This window comes from Amphiura filiformis, chromosome 15 (assembly GCF_039555335.1).
Source record: "Amphiura filiformis chromosome 15, Afil_fr2py, whole genome shotgun sequence".
NCBI classification, from domain to species: Eukaryota; Metazoa; Echinodermata; class Ophiuroidea; order Amphilepidida; family Amphiuridae; genus Amphiura; species Amphiura filiformis.
In genome coordinates, this window is record NC_092642.1 from 44,572,081 (window position 1) to 44,596,989 (window position 24,909).

General features: G+C 37.2%; 1 protein-coding gene across 2 annotated transcripts; it reads left to right on the plus strand.

Annotated features, from left to right (window-relative positions):
* The first annotated feature begins 5,216 nt into the window (after nt 1-5,216).
* LOC140171703 (ADP-ribosyl-[dinitrogen reductase] glycohydrolase-like) lies at nt 5,217-23,962 on the plus strand. Of its 2 annotated transcripts, none has more exons than XM_072195001.1 (9): nt 5,217-5,297; nt 8,271-8,530; nt 10,386-10,538; nt 11,528-11,671; nt 14,318-14,472; nt 15,342-15,516; nt 17,423-17,599; nt 19,973-20,103; nt 20,485-23,962. In XM_072195001.1, exons 2-9 carry the CDS (start codon nt 8,303-8,305, stop codon nt 20,837-20,839), a joined length of 1,518 nt encoding a protein of 505 aa, XP_072051102.1. In that variant the 5' UTR covers nt 5,217-5,297; nt 8,271-8,302; the 3' UTR covers nt 20,840-23,962. The 2 variants fall into 2 exon arrangements, with proteins under 2 accessions (XP_072051102.1, XP_072051103.1); XM_072195002.1 differs by lacking the exon at nt 5,217-5,297 and adding an exon at nt 5,573-5,686.
* The last annotated feature ends 947 nt before the right edge of the window (nt 23,963-24,909 follow it).

Genomic DNA, 24,909 nt, shown 5'->3' on the forward strand with positions numbered 1-24,909 from the left:
TAAAATTATTAGTGCAGCCGAAAATCCCGAAGGCTTCCCATATGCCAAAAATCTTTGAACCCCCGGCTTTCGATGTGCCACCCCTAGTACACAAATTGTAAATGCGAGCTCAGCACACTTTCCCTAACATGTTTATGATCTTTTAAGGGCGTAATAGTCGAAACAGCACCCAAACTATCTGCCCCCCCCCCCCATTCCTTTATTGTAGGCCTACTACCCCTACTACCCTTTATGGCCAATCAACATTGACTTAGGCCTACACCTACTTATAACGGACAGAACGGATTTTACCAGAAAAAATATTCAGACTTCGATTAATTCGCTAAGGAACTTGAACCAAAAGTGTGATGCCATCTTCACAATGAGAAAGAATCTTTTAATATTAAGTTTTAAACAATTGATTTTTTGCTTGAAAATAATAAGTATATATATTATGCAACTTTATGCAACTTTGCTACGTCACTGCATCCCGGTGGGTTCAGTCTTCACTGACAATGTGTACGCATGATGGTTCCAATTAGGGGTACTTTTCAAGAAATGTCCGCGGAATTTTCGAGGACAAAATTGTTCGCGATTGTCCAAATTAGGGGTGTTTTGGAGCAAAATTGTCCTTGAAATGAAAAATAGGGTGTATTTCTAGGACTTTCGTCCGCGTTTTACTGCTACAGTTTTCGTTATTGTCCTCATTTCCCTGCGAAATAAGGGGAAAATTCAAAAGCGTCCTTGAAATGGTAAAAATAGGGGTATTTATTTCGGAAAAATGTCCTTGATTCCTCGTGATAAGGGGGTGAAATGAAAATGTGTCCTCAAAATGATAAAAATAGGGGAGGTTTTTGGGGGCAAATTGTCCTTGATTTCGCGCAAAATAGGGGGTAAAATTGCTGCAAATGTCCTCGATTCCCCGTGAAATAGGGGTCATTTTCAAATCCTGGAACGGTCATACGCCCTACCTTTAAATACAAACTGAACCCACCGGGCACTGCATCAATGACCTTCCAAACATATAGATTCACGCGGGCAATCCCTGCTGTTTATGGTTGTAGAAAACCTTACAAATATATATATATCTATATAAATAAAAGGAAGGTGTAAAATTTTTTTGCTCCCTCTCCCAATAAAAGCACGCTATTATTCAACTCCACACATTTTTTTCCATTTGTAGCTTAATATGACTTAAAATATAGGATACTTTATTTGTTATGAATTAAGGAGTAAGCAATTAATTATAAAAGCACGCTATTATTCAACTCCACACATTTTTTTCCATTTGTAGCTTAATATGACTTAAAATATAGGATACTTTATTTGTTATGAATTAAGGAGTAAGCAATTAATTAATTAAGTTTAATGCAAAGGTCAGGGAACTTTATGAGTGTTAAAAGTTCATTGACATAGAGTAACAAAAACTAAACATCACTTCTCACATCAGACAGTTATACATGTATGTACATGTAGTGGGGTTTATAATCAAACATAGGGGTATTCCCTGTTCTGCTTTAGTATTATGGAATGTCAAATTAGAGTTGCTTAAAAAGGGACATTGGTCAGGTTATACAAGGAATATTATAAATCAGTTCTATTGCACAACCTTACAACATTATCACTGATTATAGCAGGAAAGAAGTTTAAGTGAACAGGCCAGAGAAATATTTTGTATGCATTACATTTATACACTATCCTTTAGCCCCTTTATACAGTTTTGTAGACAGGATCGTAGTGTTCAGAGGGGCCCACAGCAGGGGGGATTAGGGATATATAAATTTGTTTCAGAGGTGCAAATTAGGCACTGTACTTGGATTTTCGGGGACTTTTGATATCAGGCCCGTGAGCCACGATTTTTTTTGGGGTGCTGATTAATTACGGTGGACTTTTTTCCAGACCGGGGGCGGCAATTTTGTGGTAAGTGGACTTTCTTCCCCAAATTTAGACCTTTCTTCCGATTTTTGGCTCGCTACGCTCGCAAATTCTTAATTTTTGTATACTTTTGCAAATTGGGGGGGGGGGGGGTCGTCACACCCATCTGACTACGGCTCTGTTTGATGTGCTTTTCTGTGATTAAATGGAATCTGTTGCAATTAGTAGGGTGATTTCATAACTTTGATTGACCTATTATCATTTATCAAGTCTATTTCACCGATGAGTGAGCAGGTTTGTTTCTTTTTACAGTCTATGGTGTAGCCTACTGTCATTAGGCCTTTCACCATGATCACATAAGTGTAATGGGGAAATGCAAGCGGATATTTGATGTCGGAGTCGATAGGCCTAAAAGTCCGCAAGCTTCCGCACTAGGCCTACAGTGTGGGTATGGGAAGACGTAAATTCCTTGAATTTCCCGCGCGCATCGGAAAAGATGCCGATCCGTATCATCGTGTGACCGATGTTGGGAATCATCGCCACCGTCGCCAACACCAAACTCGGCGAATCACAGTGACCGCATGCGTTAATAGGCCTACTAAGATTGGTTAATTTCCGCATGAAGAACTTTAAAAAAATCCTAGGTGCTGATATAATCTAAACCAAATATGCAAAATTCGGGTTTTTTTTAAATTTTAAATTTTTTTTTTTAATTTTAGAAGCTTTTAGTGTCGGAATTTGCTTACAAAATTCACAATCACAAAAATGCATGTCAAATCATTGCAGATGAACAGTGTAGGCCCCTATATAGGCACCAACACCGCGTGATATCTCATAGTGAGACTTACTACGAATCTGTCCTCGACTGTCAAAATGTGAAGAACTATATGACAACAAGATATTCGCGCAGATAGTGAGGCGATTATTTGGTTTATTGATTAGGCCCCTACATAGGCGATTGCTTGTATTTTTAGGGGCTGTACAATAACTATGTGTATAGGCCTACACCAGGGGTAGTGAATCATCTAAAATTATTAGTGCAGCCGAAAATCCCGAAGGCTTCCCATATGCCAAAAATCTTTGAACCCCCGCTTTCGATGTGCCACCCTAGTACACAAATTGTAAATGCGAGCTCAGCACACTTTCCCTAACATGTTTATGATCTTTTAAGGGCGTAATAGTCGAAACAGCACCCAAACTATCTGCCCCCCATTCCTTTATTGTAGGCCTACTACCCCTACTACCCTTTATGGCCAATCAACATTGACTTAGGCCTACACCTACTTATAACGGACAGAACGGATTTTACCAGAAAAAATATTCAGACTTCGATTAATTCGCTAAGGAACTTGAACCAAAAGTGTGATGCCATCTTCACAATGAGAAAGAATCTTTTAATATTAAGTTTTAAACAATTGATTTTTTGCTTGAAAATAATAAGTATATATATTATGCAACTTTATGCAACTTTGCTACGTCACTGCATCAATGACCTTCCAAACATATAGATTCACGCGGGCAATCCCTGCTGTTTATGGTTGTAGAAAATCTTACAAATATATATATATCTATATAAATAAAAGGAAGGTGTAAAAATTTTTGGCTCCCTCTCCCAATAAAAGCACGCTATTATTCAACTCCACACATTTTTTTCCATTTGTAGCTTAATATGACTTAAAATATAGGATACTTTATTTGTTATGAATTAAGGAGTAAGCAATTAATTATAAAAGCACGCTATTATTCAACTCCACACATTTTTTTCCATTTGTAGCTTAATATGACTTAAAATATAGGATACTTTATTTGTTATGAATTAAGGAGTAAGCAATTAATTAATTAAGTTTAATGCAAAGGTCAGGGAACTTTATGAGTGTTAAAAGTTCATTGACATAGAGTAACAAAAACTAAACATCACTTCTCACATCAGACAGTTATACATGTATGTACATGTAGTGGGGTTTATAATCAAACATAGGGGTATTTCCTGTTCTGCTTTAGTATTATGGAATGTCAAATTAGAGTTGCTTAAAAAGGGACATTGGTCAGGTTATACAAGGAATATTATAAATCAGTTCTATTGCACAACCTTACAACATTATCACTGATTATAGCAGGAAAGAAGTTTAAGTGAACAGGCCAGAGAAATATTTTGTATACATTACATTTATACACTATCCTTTAGCCCCTTTATACAGTTTTGTAGACAGGATCGTAGTGTTCAGAGGGGCCCACAGCAGGGGGGATTAGGGATATATAAATTTGTTTCAGAGGTGGCCCGGGGGGGCAAGGAAATATTTTTATTATTACATTATATAACCCGGTATTATTTTACATTTCAAATGTCGCACCTTCTAAATATAAGGGCTGTGCAATAATTATGAGCCCCCCCTGGGGATTTCCGAGCGGCTCGCCAAAAATCGCTTACCCCCCCCCCCTCGGCTCGCCAAAAATCGCTTGCCCCCCCTCTCGACCCGCCAAAAATCTTTGCCCCCACCCCCACCCCTTGCACATGCCAAATTTTTGGGATCCCAATTTGCAAACCTTTTAATGGTCTATATACATGTTGCGAGCGCAGCGAGCTTGAACATTGGCAGCTTTCCCTACGGTTTGCGTAAGCCTGTTTAGAGCGTTTTATTTAAACGGAGCCCCAAGAATGTGTGCCAAAATCGCTTGCCCCCCCCCTCTCGGCTTGCCAAAAATTGCTTGCCCCCCCTTTCAGCTCGCCAAAGATTTCTTGCCCCCCCCCCCCAACGGTGACATGCACATGATGTGCGGTCGCAACTTCCAACATGGGGGTCTGGGGGAATTGAGGGAAGACCTTACAAATAAGTTCTTTAGGGGAAATTCTTAATTCTAAAAATTTCCAGGTAATAAAATTATTATAGGATAAATAATCAATCTACACCAAGACACAATCATTACCATCACCGTTAACCATAAATCACTCCAGTTTACTAACCGCTCCAGTTTACTCAACTAGCGGGGACCCGCGCGAAGCGCGGGTCTCCCGCTAGTATATATATTCATTTTATGGATTTCTCAAATAAAAACACCAAAATGTGGTACAATTTCTCCAAAAACGAAATGCTCACAGGCTCACAGCCTACACTTAGGAAACAAACTTTTTTTTATTAATATTAATTTTTTAGCCTAAATAATAATTCTGCATACATTATCCCATGGACTAATTTCTAGTCTGCGCATTTTAGGTGTAACTTTTATTGCTGATAGTTATTACGCAAACTTTGCTCGCCCATATTTTGTCGCAGAGAAGTGAGGCGCACGCATATACTTAGGCTACAGAATGATCGCCTGGACCCGGAAGTGATTGGGAATTTCCCATTATTTTTCATTTTAGTAGGTGATTACCGATCCTGTATGTGCAAGTGTGTTGGGATAAAATCTCATATTTAACGTGGGTGGATTCCAGCAGAAAATGGGTAAGATTGATTACAAAAGCATTGCACACAGGTACAATTTTGATCGGACATTATTTATTTTTCATACGTTTGGAATAAATTTTTCCTGAAAGAATTGTTTTGCAATCATGATGAAATTTGATTTTGACATATCGACATGTATTGTAAGCTTATCATGCTTATCACTCAGTCATGTCATGATTGATGCAATGGTCTCTGAATGTGTGATTAACTCGTTGTTCTCGTGCGCATGCCTACGTGGAATGATCATATCAGCTATTTATAGAATGAAGTATGGGGTATAAAGATACGGATAATATGATGTACTGGACATTTTGACTTTGACTGGCTGGCATGTCAGGATAGGGTAGGCCTACTCTACTGGACAGCAAGGCATAAAAAATTGTAAAGTAAGTGTAAATTGAAATTGTATAAACTATAGTGAAAATTTCAATTGAATGAACGCAGCCTGACATAGCATGATGATTTTTTTGCGTACACTGCGCGACGTACGCCAGCTGCATGTGCGACTCAACTGTCTGCGAGTAACGTGGAAGTGAATCCAACCATGCCAACACGCTTGTGATTGGTTAATATTGTATCCAAGTTTGTGTGCGTTTGTTGAGGTTTGAAATAGTGATACGATCGCGGTTAGATTGAGTACAGCTGTTGAAAGCTGTGTTCATTCAATTGAAATTCCTATTAAACTATTAATATTTCATGATAGTTAAGGGGGTACTACACCCCTGGCCAATTTTGTGCCTATTTTTGCATTTTCTCAAAAATTATAGCGCATTGGTGACAATTAAGATATGCATGTTGTAGGGGCAAGGACTACAACTACTGCACTGAAAATTCAGCAACTCAAGGCAAGTAGTTTTATTTTGATTTATTGATCAAATATTGGTTTTCCCTCATTTTTGACTGTAACTCCACAACTGTTGTCTGTGCTGAAATAAAATTTCCAGTGCAGTAGTTGTAGTCCTTGCCCCTATAATATACATATCTTACTTGTCACCAATGCGCTATAATTTTTGAGAAAATGCAAAATAGGCACAAAATTGGACAGGGTGTAATAATCTTAATTGAGATTTCATGAAATAAATACAGGCACATTCCGTCACTTCTGAAGTTTATGCCCCCTGACAAATGGCCCTAAAATAAAACGGGCTCGTTCAATTTTCCTCAAATTTTGCATATGATGTAGATTTAACATCTGGAATGTAATGCAGGAGGTGTCGTTGCTGCTCTTCTAAATTCATTTTTAAAATGTCCGCCCCAGCCCAAGGTGGAGGGCAAGAAATTTTAAGCGAGCGAAGGGGGGCAAGCAATTTTGGCAAGCTGAGAGGGGGGGGAAAGCGATTTTGGCACACATTCATGAGGCGCCTTTGCAAAAAAACCAATGTAAATAAAACACGCTAAAAAGGCTTCGGAAAACGGTACAGAAACGCTTACAATGTATATATGCAAATTTTCCTGATCGCTGCGCTCGCAACATGTATATAGACCATTTAAGATTTGGAAATTGGGATCCCAATGGCATGTGCAAGGGGGGGGCAAAGAATTTTTGGGGGCCGAGAGGGGGGCAAGTGATTTTGGTGAACCATTTGGAAATTTTACCCCGGACGCTCAAAATTATTGCACAACCCCTTAGGATGCGGGGCTCAAATACCCTTTTCCCCCCAGTAATTGCAGGTGAAGGATAAAAACTGATCAGATACCAGAAAAATGGCAATTTTTGACCTATATTTGACCCAAAGTTTCTGATTCTAGAGGGTGAAAACCCATCATGCACCTCTAGAACAGACCGTTAACAAAGTTGGTTTTGTCAGCCCCCCCCCACATATTAAAAAATCTTCCTATTTCACCCAGGGCTAGCTCTTAACTTTATTTGGCACTAGGAAGTCGGGCGTGTAACTCTTAAAGTTACACACCTGACAGAAATTTGACAAACCCAAAGGAAATAATGTTACAATAAATGTGAAAAAGAAGACGATAGTAGTAATTTTAATGCATTTTGCATGTAACAATTTAGATGCAAGCCCTGCTTGTGACTTGTTCTTCATTAACATTGGCATAGATTTCTTTTTGACATTAGGAGTATGGGGTGGGGTTTGAAAACATTTCTTGAAGTATAGTGAATCCAGCACCTTTTGGCGACAAATTAAGGGATCTGTTTTGAGCGTTTCAACAGTATTTTTTATGGAACATGAGAGCACCTCAGACGTATCGAATTGCATTCTGAATACAAAGCATGTCTTTCTGATATCAAATAATTTTCATTTTTTGAAAATCACGATATAATACAAATTTTATGACAAATTATAAAAATTTGATATTTTTCAAATTTTTGATATATAACAGTCCTCGAAGTAAATTTTATAAATCTAATGATATATTCTTAAAGTGTATGTAGCTGGGAGGAAAAGCCGACGATCAATTGAAAATTTTGACCTTTCATATTGAAGATATGGATTTTTTCCCCAAAAGACCTAATTTTTTTTTGGTGTTTTGGGAAAAAAATCCATATCTTCAATACTTAAAGGTCAAAATTTTCAATTGATCGTCAGCTTTTCATCCCACCTACATACACTTCAAATATAAATCATCAGATTTATAAAGTTTACTTCGAGTACTGTTAAATATCAAAAATATCAATTTTTAATGATTTGCCATAAAATGTGTATTACATTGCGAATTTCATAAAATCAAAATTATTTGATATCAGAAGGACATTCTTCGTATTCAGAATGCAATTTGATATGTCTGATGTGCTCAAATGTCCCACAATAAATACTGTCCAAACGTTCATACCGCTTCCCTTAAGATTATGGTACAAATACGCGTGAAGCGCGTGAAAATTTTTGCCATATTAAAGCAAAAATTGTGAAGTAGGCCTTTGGTGCAAAAGTGGAACAAATTTGCACAAAGTGAGCAAAAATTGGGTTTTTTTAGCCCTGATTTCACCACAAAACACCTATTTTTCTCGCATAGGATTAGGTGTTTAATAATACCAAACTCATCAAATGGCCATGGGACAGTGCTTGACCCATTTCCAGCAACTTTTACGAGGCAAAGGATATACACCTGCAGATTCTAATACTGATGGTAACCAATCTCCAGAAATGGCGCGGCAGACACTAGACATTCCTCGTGAACTTCATGACCAGATCCTTGGCACCATCTTTGGCAATTGTATCGGAGATGCCATCGGATTGATAACAGAATTTTTAACCAAACCATCAGCTGCAGCGGTAAGTGGTAATCTATATTTGGGCACAAATTCCCTTTCAGGGGTGCAAGTATTTTGCATGTTCAGCAGTAGCGTAGCTAGGGGGCAAGGGCGCACTTGCCCTGGGTGCCAAATCGGCCCTGGTTAAAAAAATTTGGTCAACAATTCAACATTTTGTGTGTTCTGATATAATATGTGATTTTGATTTGATTCTTCCCTTTTGTCTGTGCACCAAATTGAACCAATTTGGCCACATTGAAGGAATACTATTGCCACAAATATGTCTATTGAAATTTGTTTTTGATGTCTACCCCCGGGATTACTGGGGCAGAGGGATGGCTTCTGATTCTGTTCATACATGCAGCTACTCACAAGGCCACTGAAGCAAAAGTAAGGCCTATTAGTATCAGCAGGGATATCATTGTTTTGTTCCCCCTGCAATGCATAATCCTTGTGCCACACATTCCCTGTCCTGTTGCCAGCCCAGTCAAAAGAAAAATATCATTCAAAATTCCACTATTTAAAAAAAATAACTTAGCCCCTCCCCCTCCCCCCCATTAGCACCTGCAAAAAAATTGAAATTCATTCAGAAAAAAACACAAATACATAGAGCATATCACATTGTATTTCCAACCCCCTGTGTGAGACAAGAGATAGCCATTGTTTTGAGGGGGAGGGGCCATAACCCTAACACCTAACAAGAATTTGTCTTTAAAAAAGACAAGTTCACGGATCAGGTGTATAGTACATGTACTTTGAGCTACTTTGGTCTAACATTTAATATTCATATCTAACCTACTCTGCACTTATTCGACAATAAATAAGTGATATATGAGACTTAATAATGATACCTGCGTCTTGACTCTGGAAAACAATATTTCTTAAAAACCTCTTTTTGCATTTAGTTTTTTATTGCGTTGCAAAGTAGCAAAACTTTCTTTATATATGGCCCAATTTATGCCTGGAAAAGGCTATCCCCTCTTACAACCTATCAACAGGTCTGATTTCTATAATGAGGTGTCACCGGGTTTGCAAAAGAGTCAATAAACATTCAATTAACTGGGTTATTACAAGAGTCAATAAACATTCAATTAACAATAGATAATGGACTTAGTTTTGTGCAATGTAATTATATTAAACTTTTTCTGAAGTAAATCGCCTGCTGCATAGTTTTCTAATTACAGATGATATGTTAATTTGTGATTAGGCCTGACCATGAAATGGTAGTTTTGATTAACCAATCAGTTATGTGTATTGTCAGCATGTGATGGCTATAAGCCAATTGAAAACATGTTTATAAAAAAGGCTAAAAAATTCCTCCACTTAACAGACTCTTTCCCGGGTGTAAGGCTAAATATTAAGTTGTCATGTGTGGCAAGATTAGATAAAGGCATACAAACTAGGGTATGAGATATTAGGAATTATTTCCTAGCCTCTTAACCACACTGGTTAACCACATATATAGCTATTCAAGACACAGGATATGTAAGGGATAAACTGTGCATATGAGATGTGGGTGCAAGTGGCATCATTTCACTGCCGTGAAAAAATCTTACAACTTAAAAGGAAAACCACTGCGCATGCATGCATTCCACGTGATGGCATTGCGCAATCACCCTAAGTCATTTATGGGCACCAAGTCACTGGCCAGGCAAGCGACTCCCCCGTGGCATGAGGTCGGTGATCGTGTGTGTGTCACCCGAGGGGTCCCGGGGTCAATTCCCGGGGGTGCCAAGTGAAATCTTTCTTCGTCTTCTCTCGATCCTTTTTCGTTCCTTCTCTGCCTTCCGATAGCAAAAAAGCATGTTCCTCGTTAGGGCAAAAGCAATTCTTACTGTCATTCATGTTGTTGGTGTTTTTTTTCTCTTTCGTTACAGCTTTTTGGATCACATAAACACTTTGAATACAAAATGAAGGACATAACAGCACAGAAATCATACCATCAGTTTCGTTTCCCAACTGCTGATTGGACAGATGACAGTGATCAGATGATCTTAATCCTCCAATCACTGATTGATAATAATGGACAGGTAGGTAACCATGGAAACATCATTTGTAAAATATCACAAACAGAAGTGAAAAGAAAGTAGTTTGCACATAAAAAGTAAAATAAAAAGTTTGCATTATTAAAATCAAGGTCATGCTTTGTAAATTGGGCTGTTCGGTTGAAATCCATACACCCCTATGGCAAGATATGACCTTAATCTGACACACAGGGAGTGTGTTAAGGATCGACCATGAAATATACCCTTCCACATCTTCCTGTATGGATTTCAACTGAAATAGCCTTGGTCAAAATCAGTCCAGGAGAGCTATACCATTTTTCACCCTTGTGTGGCAGTGCCATGAACACCTTGAAGCAACTGTTTCGCTTGTGCATCTATATGTATGCAGTGTCTTTAAGTTGAGCGAACACTAGCGATTTGAAGCTGTGCCCAATGAAATGTGCACTGATGTCATTGCCACATCAGGATGAAAAATGGTATAGTATGGAATATGAGTATTAGCAGCAATTTATTTATTCATTTATTAAAACCATATCTATATGGGGAAATTCAAGCTAACGAAAGCATGCTAAACCACCACAAGGATTCGAACCCGCAACCTCTTGCACCATACTCAAATGCCTTGTTGATTGAACAAACTTGATGGCTGAGGTCAAAGGTTTTAATTTCCATATTTGGTATTGTTCTAGTGAATATACAGATTACCCATAGAGTTTGTCTTTAATGCTCTGCATGCTGGCCATAGGTTTCAAAATAAAAACTCCCAAGTTTTGGAATTTTTCCCAAAATATCAAGAGCTATCTTAAAAACCATTGAACCAAATACCAGGCTTGTTTGTGCTCATTCTATAATGCATTTTTCCAAAATATTGTCATGTAATTTGTAAAGGTACAATTTTTGCATTTGTGAAGAAAATTTTTAACTTGTCGTCTGCAGTCCAGAGAGTTAATTCGCCCAAATAAATTGTTTTCAATAATGTAATACTCATTCCATTTTTTGTTATGCCACATCAGATTGTTCCTAGTGACTTCGGTAGGAGAATGATCGACTGGTGTAAACATGGTTTTCCAGAACTTGGTGACAAAGCTGGTATGGGATGTGGCAGTACAACATTTGCAGTGCTACATCACAGAGATTATAATGATGATCCACACATGGTAAAGATTTTAGCTACTTTTATAACAAAATTGTCACTAAAAATGTTGGAAAATGGGAGTGCATCAACCCGCGAGAAAGTGTGCGCACCCGGGCATTATACACCTGCAGTTAACACACTCTTTTTCTAACGTTTGCTCTGATTGGTTCTTGCTATCTAAGAATATATAAAATGTCTATTTTTCGCTTGTTAGCAGATTGCACATCTTAACCTCCTAATAGACCTTTTCAAATCGACGTTTTCCCAAGTTTATTATGGATGACCCCATTTACAATTCTGGGTCATCAACGCTTACGCAAACGCAACTATTACGTCTGAACATAAATCTGTGTGAAAGACACGGTCAAGCATTGGGTATGGCTTGTGCAAGATATTTATATTTATATTGCGACGATCACGCAAAGACCAAATCAAATGTGCCGCAGACGACAAACATCTGCATTTTTCTTTTTTTTACTGTCACATTGTGAAAGGCCAAATAGTGGAAGTGTTAGTTTAATACCTTTAGAAAATATTTCTCTGTGATGACTCATGTTGATTTTGGCTAAATACGTTGTATTTTCACTCAAAAGGGTATGCAATTCTGCTTGATTCATTGTGCACCAATTTGACCCCCTAGCTTACTGAATAAATACTGCGGTTTTCCGATCTTGATTGGAAAAGGTCTATTCCGCAGAACCAGAGAAAATATCTTGCACTCCCATAATGCATTTCTTGCCTTGTTATTTCAAAATGGACAGAAACCCTTCCTGACTTTCAGCATTTTAAGTATAAAATAACTAATTTAAAATTTGAAGGAAATCGTACAATAGGGCTTTAAGGTGGTACTACACCCCTGGCAAGTTTTGTGCCTATTTTGCATATTTCTCACAAATTAAAGTGCATTGGTGACAGGTAAGATATATTATAGGGGCAAGGACTACAACTACTGCACTAAAAACATTATTTCAGCACAGACAAGAGTCGTGGAGTTAAAGTCAAAAATGAGGGAAAACCAATATTTGATCAATAAATCAATAACTGATAACTTGAGTCACTGAAATTTCAGTGTAGTAACTGGATTCCTTACCCCTATAATATACATAACTTTTGTTACCAGTGTTTTATTAGTTTTTGAGAAAAATGCAAAAATAGTCACAAATTTATCAAGGGGTGTAGTACCACATTAAAGTCATGTTTTTCATAGCGGATGTATGGATATCAACTGTAATAGCCGCCCAGTGTAGCGCATATCAACTGTAATAGGCGCACAGTGTCGACAGCCAGTGTTATAAATATAAACTTAATACTCCGTTGGTGAGCGACAGGCGATTGGTATTTCACAGAACGCAAGAAAAGGAGGCCTACCGTATCTGATTGGCTAGAAATCGATCGTTTGAACGCTCAGACGTGTAGTACAAACTCAAAATGGAGACATGTATTCAATTTGATTGAAATCGATATTCTATTATTGACGCAGATAAAGAAAGTCGGTAATGTACATTGTATTATAGATACAGCAGCTGGATCTTACACGGGTTCCTTTGTATAATTCATTTTTCAAACAGTTGAAAATATCACAATTTTTACTTTGGATTTCAAAATCTTTACTTATAAAATGCAGTAAAATATATCCACAGCAAACAGTAAGGCCCCGCTAATTAGTGTATTGCTTTTCGAGTTAGTGTACTGGAAACGAAACCTGCGTTTTACCCACAGAATTAAAACCAGAGAACCAGGACTCGACCGCCATCTTGATACAGGCATGAAGCAAAAATTGGGGGTATTCGGTTTCCCTCGGAATACGTTCGAGGAATTCGTTGTCATGCAAGCGCGACATGATGGGCGCACATTGAGAGACGCACTTGATGCGACCTGCACGCGATACCAAAGGCGCTTCAGATGAGACGCAGAATTGTTTTCGTTTGTCTCCGTGCACCGTCGGCAAGGACCCGAATACCCCCAATTTTCTCCCCATAGCTGGACGGTGCGATTGCACGTGGCGATATAGGGAGTCCCGGTTCTCCTTCTCTAATTCTGTGGTTTTACCTGACCACAAATCAAATTTTCTATAATGGCAACACCATATAATGGCAACACCGTGGGAAGCACGGTGGCCTAATGGTTAGGGCGCGAGCTTCATAATCGAAAGGTTGCGGGTTCGAATCCCCACCACGGCCAGTGTGTTGCGTCCTTGAGCAAGATAGCTTAATTCCCAATTGCTTCACTCCACCCAGGTGTGAAATGGGGAGCTGCTGGGGGTAATCACAATCTAAGTCGCTGAGAGTACCTGCGCATCAGTTGCGGACTTGTGGAAGCGGAAATGATTCTGATATATCCTAATGGCAGCGGAATAATTGTTGAAGTGTGCTGGTACTTAGGTGTAGCGCACGTTAAATCACCGACATTTATTTATTTTATATGTGGTACTGATCATCATGCACAAATCGTAGAATAGAAACTATGCGGCAGGCTCTGTGTGATATATCATATCATGTAAATGGTATGCTTAGCCTGAGTGAACAAAATCGCCATGCGTAGCTTTTGAAAAACGAGAGGATTCGCCGTACTATCACGGCAATTTTTGACACGAAGATATAGGGATGATGACGCTGTGTAGCGTACATTAATTGTTTTCTTGAATCTTTTTTTTCCATCTCTGCTACAGGCTGCATACAAGGTGTGGTGGGAAAGAAACTTCAATGCAGCCCCTAATGGTGCATTGATGAGAACATCCATATTAGGGGTGCATAACTACAACAACATTGAGAAAGTCATAGAAAATACCATACGGATATGTAAAGTGACACACGCAGACCCAAGGTACGTACGTGTTTATCGCGAATGAAAAGATTTGTCGGGAATAGACTTACATCAATAATTTAAAACTGGTCAACAACCATCTTCTAGAAACACCATCACATTAGGACAAAAGGATATTGTCAACATCTAGAAACACTAGAGAATAATCAGTGAGTCTACCAACTAGCATTAGCCTTTTAAGATATGGCGTACACAACAGGAGGGCAGTCTTCAATATGGGTAAAACCCGCCAAATTCAAAAGACTTTAGCCATTTCGTGCAGCACCATCCCATTGTCGGTTATTCCTTCATGTACTTTTACACGACCCTATTGTGGGTCGCCATATCTCGAAAAGGCTAATTACACGGCTAATGATGGAGAATGGTTATTGTAGCCTAAGATGTAGTATAAGTTGTACTTTTAAGATCATTGTAAAGCGCTTTGTTCATACTTATGCTAAGGCGCTATATACATTCTGTTTATTGTATTGTATTGTATGGTTTCTCTTAAATATTTGGTGCAAAAAGTGAGTGTTGTTGACCAGTTTTAAAATATACCTTTGATGTAAATGTTTATGTTGGGCTATTCCAGATATATTTTATCAAAAGTTGCGATGTGCGGATTCTTTTGGCCTGTTATGAAACTAAAATGTAATCATTTTAGAATTAAAATTGAAAAATTTTGCACGCAGAGGGGTTACATTGTACATGTTCAAATTTTGATTTTAGCCATATGAACCGTATTGCACTTATTTTGCAATTTCTGCAAATGATTTAGATCTTTTTTTAGATTTCCATAAGTAACGCATTGTAATATTAGTCTATGAGCAAATATGAACTGCCAGCTAAGACACTGATCTACAATAACCCGTATTTTTTTTTAACCCAAGATGCATTGCCTCCTGTATTGCCGTGACAACCTGCATCGCTATGATGTTACAAGGAAGACATCGGTTAAAAGATGGAAGCTATGATACACAGGCCTTAACCAATGATGCTTATGAATATGCAAAACCATATCTACAATACTACAAAGGGCAAGAAGAACATCTAGTTGGAGCAAAGGTGAGTATAACTGCCACAAATAAGCAAACAATTGCTTCCAACTTCTCAAATTATGCTGCAACCCCCATATACAAGAAAATGTGCCTTTGTATTACTTTGTTTTTGAATTTTTGACCATCCCTTTGACAATTTCATCCCCCCCCCCACAAAAAAAAGGGGACTGCTCTATAATCCGACGCTTCTATACTCCGAAGGTTCTTTAGTCCGAAGGTTCACTAGTCCGAACATGTGTTCATAGCATTCGTTAGTCCGAATTTTAAAAGAGGTTCTCTAGTCCGAAAAAAAAATTAAAAGAGGTTCTTTATTCTGACGGTTCTTTATCTCGAAGGTTCTATAGTCCAAATTTTATAAAAAGGTTCCCTAATTCGAATATTAAAAGAGGTTCTTTAATCCGAATTTTAAAAATGGTTCTCTAGTCCGAATATGAAAATCGGCTCTATAGTCCGAAATTACAAAAGGGTTCTATAGTCCGAAATTACAAAAGGGTTCTATAGTCTGAAACGGATACCGTGTTCTTTAGTCCGAATCAGTAAAAAGGCTCTATAGTCCGAATTTTTTCATAACATTAACATTTACTGCGCCCTCTAGGTAGATAATAGCAGAGTTTATGGTAAACGGGATGACACTACTTTGCCCCCTCCCCCCGTCATCAAAAACAAATCCTGCGTTCGCGCCTGATATCCCCAACTTACTGTAAACAAAGATCCTAAAAATACGATATTTGCTCCAAAAATGTTGACATATTTTTACACCATCAGAAACGAAAAGAAAAATAATGAATGGAACAAAAATATAAAGAAACCTGAAGAAGTACAAACACACACACACACAACCCACACCCACAAAACAAAAAAAAACAGAACAAAAGAAGGAAAGGCACAATGAAAGAAAATAAATGGAAGAACAAATGAAACAACTGAATAAAGACTAAAAGGAAGTCCAAATGAAAGAACAATGAATACAAAATAATGAACATTAAGAAATAACAAGAAGAAGAAAGAAAGAATATAATAAAGATAGAACGAAAGAAATTTGAATATAGAACAAACAAAAATGAGAAAGGGATTTTAAGAAAGAGCTAATGAAAAAAATATCGAACGAAATCAAGAATGAATAAATGAATGATGATTTGACACTGAAATAAATGATGAAAATAAAATTCGGACTATAGAACCTGTTTACCAATTCGGACTAAAGAACACGGTATCCGTTTCGGACTATAGAACCCTTTTGCAATTTCGGACTATAGAACCTTTTTTTAAAATTCGGACTATAGAGCCTAGTTCCATATTCGGACTATAGAACCCTTTTTAAATTCGGACTATAGAGCCTATTTTCATATTCGGACTAAAGAACCGTTTTCAAAATTCGGACTATAGAACCTTCAAATAAAGAACCATCGGAATAAAGAACCTTCGTAATAAAGAACCGTCGGATTAAAGAACCTTCGGACTAAAGAACCGTCGGAATAAAGAACCGTCGGACTACAAAAAAAAAAAAATCTGCCCACCCACCTTTAATAGGTTTCTCCTGTTATAGCCATAATGTATGATCTTTTTAAGTGAATTTCCAAACCTGATTTTTTTTGGCATACTATGTTTACACATGTCCCAGCTTACACTTTAAAATGCAAACAGCCAAATGTGTTGTGGTAATTGTTTGATGAAAGAGCAATTTCAACATATGTCTTACAAAGACATTACATCCCCATAGAACACCATGATTAACAGCATAAATAGCCAATGGGGTTTCTTTCATTTTACCTCACATTTCAGCATAAAAATGGACAGAAAAGTTATGACTAATATAATATTATTTCAGCATTTTGGATATAAAAGAATAACAAATTAAAATAAAAAACCACAAAATAATCATTTATAATTCTGGATATTATATTGCTCCACAGGATATTCCTGAGTATCCAGCTGAAGACCTTCATCGTTTTATGAATATAGAGAACATAGAGGACCTGGATCTGGATGAAAAAGGCAAAATTGGCTACATATACAAGTGTCTGGGAGCAGGCTTCTGGGCGTTTAGACAGAAAGACTTCAGGAAAGCGATTGAAGCATTAACAAGAGAGGTACGTTTTCCGGGGGGGGGAGTCATGCCTAACCAAAGATTCACATTAATAGGATCTTTTTCATGATCAGGCACCGTTGCGTACATTAATCGTGAATATGATATCTGAAACAAGGACATTTAAGAAAAAGAGTATACCTTGCACAAAAGTGTTTTGGGTCCTTTGAGATGAATGTAGCATGAAGAAAGGTTAAATGTTGAAAAAGGTTGAATTTGTGTTTTCCAGTTTATTTGTTATGAAGGGTTTTAGGGTCAATAAAATGACTGATTTACTTGCTTCTATTCTAATGAGGGTGAAAATAATGTCAATACTTGTTTGGGGTAGGAAATTCTACTTGTCATATTTGTTTAGAGATGCATTTTTAGACCTTGCAAATTGTTAAAGGGCAGGTCTATAGCAAAAACAAGTTTATCTCTATTCGAAGAGAATAATTATTACATTACAAGTTGACACTTGTTGCAATTTTTTTGTGCGTATTTCTCCTGAAAAAGGAGAAATTGTGTGGTTAAAGTTCAGCCTCGTGCGTGTTCTTCCCCGTTTGAAGCGTACGTGTTCTCCCCCGTTTGACTGATGACGTAGGTAAATGAAGCGGACACTTCATCGTGCTCTCATCATACAATCACTTTGACAAGTTTGACATTAGCAACAATGCGTTGTACTATCACTTACCATAACAATGCTGCATAACAATACGCACGCTATTGTTCTCTTTCGGGAACAAAGCCCACACAATAATTGTTACTATGTGTTTGCTTTGTAATATTTCATCCAACTGAAACTATAGCATTGCAATATACAGGGAAATCAGTTACATGAGTTTGTGGACTAACACGGTTTATATGCTAGTCTCAGATGAAATTCTAAGCTCAAATTATGTATTTATTTTTTAGGCCTAATATTTCTCATGATATTGATATACATATGAATTGTAATATCACAATTGTCTAATATATAAGAAAGAAGCGGCTGATTTTATCCATATGTTTAAAAACCATGAAATTTGTAATACTTAATTTGGATTTTTGCTGAACCATGAAATGGTCTCAGCCTATATTAGTCTATGTTACTTACTTACTTACTTACTTACTTACTTACCAACCATTTGGTCTGAAATGGACATATCTTTAAATGCCACAAAGGTATGAACCCCAAGTGGTGTGAAATGAAAGAGAACGAAGTAAAGAATATAATACAAAAACACAGGGGGTTCTACTCATAATAGCTTTAAAGTTGTGGTCCATTTTGTCTTTAAAATCATCAGAAGTCGCCCAATTGGGCTTCTATCACGGGTTTGCCAACTTTCTTTTAGATATAACAATTACTGCCTGTGACGGGAGGCAGCTTGTCTGCTATTTTGATAACAAGCATATTGTTTCCAAGAAAGTGAAGTAAATATTGTGAAAATTCCCAAAGTATTATTAAAACAGTATCTTAACCACAGTATGGACCAAACTGGACATGTCTAAAATCGCCCACTATAGCCCATTTTGTGGTTAGTATTTAGATCACAGGAAATTACGGCGTCCCATGATGCATTTATGAAAATACACACAAGGTATGTGATAAATGCTATATATTGCCTCTGATTGCGCAATAATGGTGAATACTTGTGTGGTGGGGGTTTGGTGGTCAAATGTTATTCCTTCCCATGATGCATTTATGAAAATCAATACATACACACTATAAGGCTTCAAGGTAAATGCTATATAGTTTCTACCAACATTTTGAAATATGTCCGATTGAGCTAAAACTTGGTACAAATAATCCTTGATCATAAGGGGATCATGAAACAGCATCTGAGATCATCAAAGGTCAAATGTTAAAGCTGCTCCGATGGGGCTGTAACTCTGGGAAAACAATCCCCGGCAACTGGGGAAAAACAATCTGTGGCATTTGGGAAGTATGAAACTTCAAAGGACATCTGAGGTCAAAGGTGAGGTCAAATTTAGAGTTGCTCCGATCGGGCATGGTTCAGCTATGGTGCGGTTACTGCTCTTGTTTTTCTGTTAACAGCAACAGTATACGTTCTGTCCATTGAGAGCGTTTATAGTTCCTTTTCTCACAGCGTGCACATCTCATTTCATGACGTCACCGGTTTTCTAGGCCAAATCTGTCTCGTTCGAAGGAACTCGCCGCTTAAGTTGGTTTTTGCGGAATATCAATTTTAAACGTCTTATTTTCTCAAAAAGGAGTCATTTTCATTGTCCTCATAATATTAGCTTGCCAATGGTATGATGTTGTTTTTGCTATAGACCTGACCTTTAAGGGTTTGCATACAGCCAAAAAAAAATACCCAAAATGCAAAATCCGGGTCGGTCGGGCCCATATAATGGGTTTTTTCATCGCCTTAATCTTATCTTTTTCTCTCTGTAGGCTGGTGATGCTGATACTAATGGTGCTGTAGCAGGAGCTTTATTAGGATGTAAAGTTGGTTATAAAAGACTACCGAAAACATGGAGAGAAGAACTAATACATAAAAGATGGCTGGAAGGCCACATCAAAAGGTATGTCCCTGATCTGGCATATTATTGATTTATCAAATTTTATAATGTCGTTGGGCGGGAAAAACCTCTTATATGCTTTTGGCCCCTGAACATGCTTAGAACAAAACTGCCAACAGGTTATTTGCAAGAGTGAAAAATAAAAATGCACTTTTCGTGCATGCATTTGGAGGGAGAACTACATAGATATCATCCTTGGTAAAATACACACCCAGCTATACTCTATCGTCTCATAACACGGGCAAGAACCAATGAAATTAGTGACAACTGTAAGAATACTGCATCAAAATGTTCTTGTTTTTGTTGTATTTAATTGATTTGATGAATAAATTACTAGGCTGAAGGCACTTTTTAACAAAAAATATTTTCTCTGTGTATTTTCAGGTATTTGCACTTGGGAGTAATGACTGCTGGGTCTGATGATGCTGGCACAGATGTCGATGCTGCGTGTGTTAGCGATAGTGGCAGCGGTGGCGCTGTAGGTGCTTCGACCAATCCTGCTCATGAAGTCACCAAAGACTCCCAAACAGAAAAACAGGATGAAGTTGCCAATAACAACAAACCAGCTCACACCAGTGATCAGAGTGAATCAAATGCAGCTGAAATGTCATATGATGTATCACATGATGTGTCACATGATGTATCACATGATGTACCACAGGACACAGAAGAGAAAAGGACTGGTAATGAAAAAAGTGAAAAAGATGAGACCAATAAGAAGGTGAAGGAATCGACATAGGTATTGATGTCATTCCTTTGGGGAACCACTGGTCAATGACCAGGGGGTGTCATGCATGACCAAAGATTTACGTAAAGAGAGTCTTTTTTCATGATCAGGCACTGTATGTACGTATTGTGAATAGGGCATCTAAAGCAAGGATATATGTGACCAGCTCCAACAAAACCTGGAACAAGTCGCCAGACATATTTTTGAGTTATAGGCCTTTAAAGATGACATAAAAATAAATTTTTGGAATACTTAACTGCATGGGACTAAGTGGCCTATTAAATCCTTGAAAGTACTTATAAGAAGAGGTTTATTTAATCAATAAATAACAGTTGAACTCTGATAATCCCTGATCAATCGTGTATAAGGCAGTAAACTAATTGGCCCATTACTCAGAATAGTAATTTGGCAAAAATATCAAGGTATCATTTACAAAATTATCCATATCTTGAAAAGTATTGATGCTATTTATGTAATTTTGGTATCATTTTAAAGCTTATTGTCTAGTGCTTACATTTTTATTCAAATCATGGAATATCAAAAATGTGACTTGTTCCTGGTTTTGTCAGAGTGGGTCACGTATAAGAAAAAGAGTATACCTTGCGCACTACATGTATATCATTATAGTGTTCAGGTTCCTTAGAGACAAAGGTCTTAGAGCTTAAAGGTTCTGACTTTGACTTTTCCCAGTTGTTAGGGACAGTTTTAGGGTCAAGAAATTGAATGATTCTATAAATGGGGTAAAAATAATGCCAAATACTTGTTTAGGGTATGAAATTGCACCTATACTTGTTTAAGGGTGCACTATCAGACCTTACAAATTTTACAAACCTTACACTTTTTTAGGGTGCTTTTTAAGCCTTGACGGTAACACATGACAAGTGTAATTTATCCGGCAGCTATTAGTTTTGTTTTTCTAAACATCTCTTTAAGTGACAAACAACTCATTGTGCTGTTCACATTTTTAAAAAAGAAGAGTGAAAAAAAATGCAAAATTTGAGGACTCATCAGAAATACAAGGCCTTGACAAATGTTACATCAATTCTGACCATTTTAACCCCATGAGAACTACCTGCCAATTAGCCAAAAAGAAGTTTTCATTATCAATTGGACCAATAAGCAACATTGTTAGAATCATTTTACCACGCAAATAATATGGGGTGAATTATTTGCAAAGCTCCATTCTGATTGGTGATTAAAGTGAAGATATCATGTAATTGACTAATTAAGCAGAGGCAATGTTAGATCGGCAGGTAGTGCTCAGGGGGTTAAGAAACAGTCAATTCATTATTGAATTAGATTTGGTCATACTATGGGCTATTCCATTTGAAATCTATCGTACTCCTGTGGAAGATTTAAGACAAGTCTTCCACAGAGGGGGTATGTTTTTCAAATAGTATTGGCTTGGGTTAATTGTTTTGAAATTCATACTCCCCCTGTAGTATGGCTTCACCTGTCTTCCACAAGTAGAGTGAGTATTTCAAATGGAAGTTACCCAATTTTCTATTTGAAACCCATACTCCCTTTGTGGAAGACTTAATAGCTAAATCTTCCACAGGGGGAGAGGATATCAAATGGAAAAGCCTAATAATGCCCACATGGTGAGAGCTTGTTATACTGGCTTATGACTTATTATTGTGAAAAAAAGAAGGGATATCCCGGGTGGGATATGAAGAGGAGGCATTGTGTTACTGGAAGAAAATTCCGGTCGATCCTTCATGTAATATTTCATGTATGAAAACCTAATCTAATCCCAACTAATCCTAACTATAATCCTATTACTAATCCTAATACTAATCCTAAATTTTGTGTATAATTACATGAAGGAGTAATCAGAATTTCTTTCTGAAAATGTTGATACCATAATCTCATTTTTGACTAAAATTGGACATTCTAAGGTTTTGTTTTTCTGAGCCCTTGACATGTTTGTTTCGCTACAGGTGTGCCGAAAACCAGGATACAAACAGGTTTTTTTATTATGTATTTTATTTTTAATTTTGTGTAATTTTCAAATCACAAATTTATGCTCTATTAGTCACAAAGTATATAGATATGATAACTTGTACATGGAATTTTCTAACTTTTAGGAAAATGTTATGATTTTGTGATGCTAAGTAATATTGATAATGATTTCAACTCATTTATATACAAACTATGTCATTATGAATTCAGCAGAGAGATGAAAAAACGTTTTACTGTAAACCGTCCCCATCTAACATATAAAGATCACGGTGGCTAAATGGAACAGGCTCAGACTCAAAATCAGAAGGTTGCGGGTTCGAGCCCCCACGACACCATCGTGTTGTGCTCTTGAGTAAGGCACTTTATCTCGATAATGCCTATCCTCCCAGGTTTATAAATGGGTACAGGCATTCTTATGCCGGGAAGGTAACAGAATTACTGTAGAGGAGGTGTGGTGATTCCCCCACGCCCACGGCAACATTTCATGATTGAGTCTGGCCTAATCACTAACAAAAGTGAGATGGGCACTCCGTCCTGTAAAAAGAGCAGGTTCGACTACTTTACCATTTTTTAATCCAACACATGAAGGGCTTCAGGCGATGCGCTAAAACTGTTGTTTTATTCTGTCAATAGAGGGCGACATTGCTGATATTTTACCAGTTAAAAGTTTGTAGTTGGATTCTATTCGGCCAAATGCGGTGATCAAAACAATATTATACCAAATATTTTGAAATCATGTAATAGATTTTGTTCTGTATTTCTGATCAAAATTGAAATGAAGTAAAATTGCACGCAAAAAACTAAATACATATATGCCATCTACAGGTTTTTTATGCCTGATAGAATGGGAATGCATATCATGTACACAGATGTCAATCATATTTCATATAAAACTGCCAAAATTACATAAATTGATATTTGTTGTATGTTTGATAGAATTATTTATATAAGAAATACCATATTTGACCTAAATAGTGCCCATATGGAATTTTTCAAGTAACAACTTTTAAAGCGCCCCCTTTCAATGCGCCAATTTCTGAGTAAATTTACCTTCTAACTCTTTCGGTGTAAGATGATGATTTTGACTTCAGATATGTATTTTTATGTTTATATCTATGTGTGTAAATTTGCAGTTTGACTTTCCAATTTATTTATTTCCTAAGCCCCCCCCCCCCCAAAAAAAACCCAAAAAAGGAACTGACATGTATCTGGGCGCTAATAGATCAAATACGGTACACAAATATTACCAAATGAGTGCAAATGTGATGTATGTTGTTTACAAATATGCTATATTGGAATTTTATAACAGTTTTGTTTAGATGTATGTTGATTGGATTGTAGACATCAAAATCACTACTTCATATGTGACACGATCTGATCAATGGGGGCCAAAGGCGGCAAACTTGAAATTGAGATAAAGGCGAAACTATGCAGTGAAAAACAATAAAATACATAAGAAAATAGACATCACAAAATTTTAGAACCAAATATGCTAGACCTTTGGTGTTTTCAGAACATGAACGCCTAATGTTTAAGGTAATAATTATATAGTAACTCAATTTTCAAAAATGCCTCCTTTGGCCCCCATGGACCAGATCATGTCACATATTATGTCATCCAAACCGATGCTAAATATTTTTTAAAGGCCTAATTGTTCAAAGGGGCACTTCGTGATCCACAGCTTCAAATGCTAAACTCACAAAACAATGGTACCTTGCAAAATTTGGTGGCACATAATTTGGACCAAACCAGCATTAGCATTCCATAGTCTGGTTATGACATTTAACCTAAATTTAGTCTGAAGATTTGGAATATAGATTTCAAATGGGATTACCAGAATGAGTGACTCCATTTGAAATTCACACTCCCTGTGTGGGAGATTAAGGTCATAGGGGGTGTATGGATTTCAACTGGAATAAATCAATTAAAGTTTTATGACAAGATAAGCTTTATTATGAGAAAGAATATGACTTAAATTTGATGTCATCCAATGGTACTGATTGATTACAGCAGTTGAAGTACAAATTAATGTTACAAATGGCCATGTGTCGTGAACTGGGGTACCTAATAGGGTGTTGTTGTTTCATTTTAAAGTAAAAAATGACTTATTTGTAAGAATA

Excerpts from the sequence above, each read along its gene's own strand:
- LOC140171703 (XM_072195001.1), top strand. The coding sequence starts at position 8,303 with ATGGCCATGGGACAGTGCTTGACCCATTTCCAGCAACTTTTACGAGGC. Across the intron at positions 8,531-10,385 it reads CCAAACCATCAGCTGCAGCG|CTTTTTGGATCACATAAACA; the intron begins GTAAGTGGTAAT and ends CTTTCGTTACAG. Across the intron at positions 14,473-15,341 it reads GTGACACACGCAGACCCAAG|ATGCATTGCCTCCTGTATTG; the intron begins GTACGTACGTGT and ends TTTTAACCCAAG.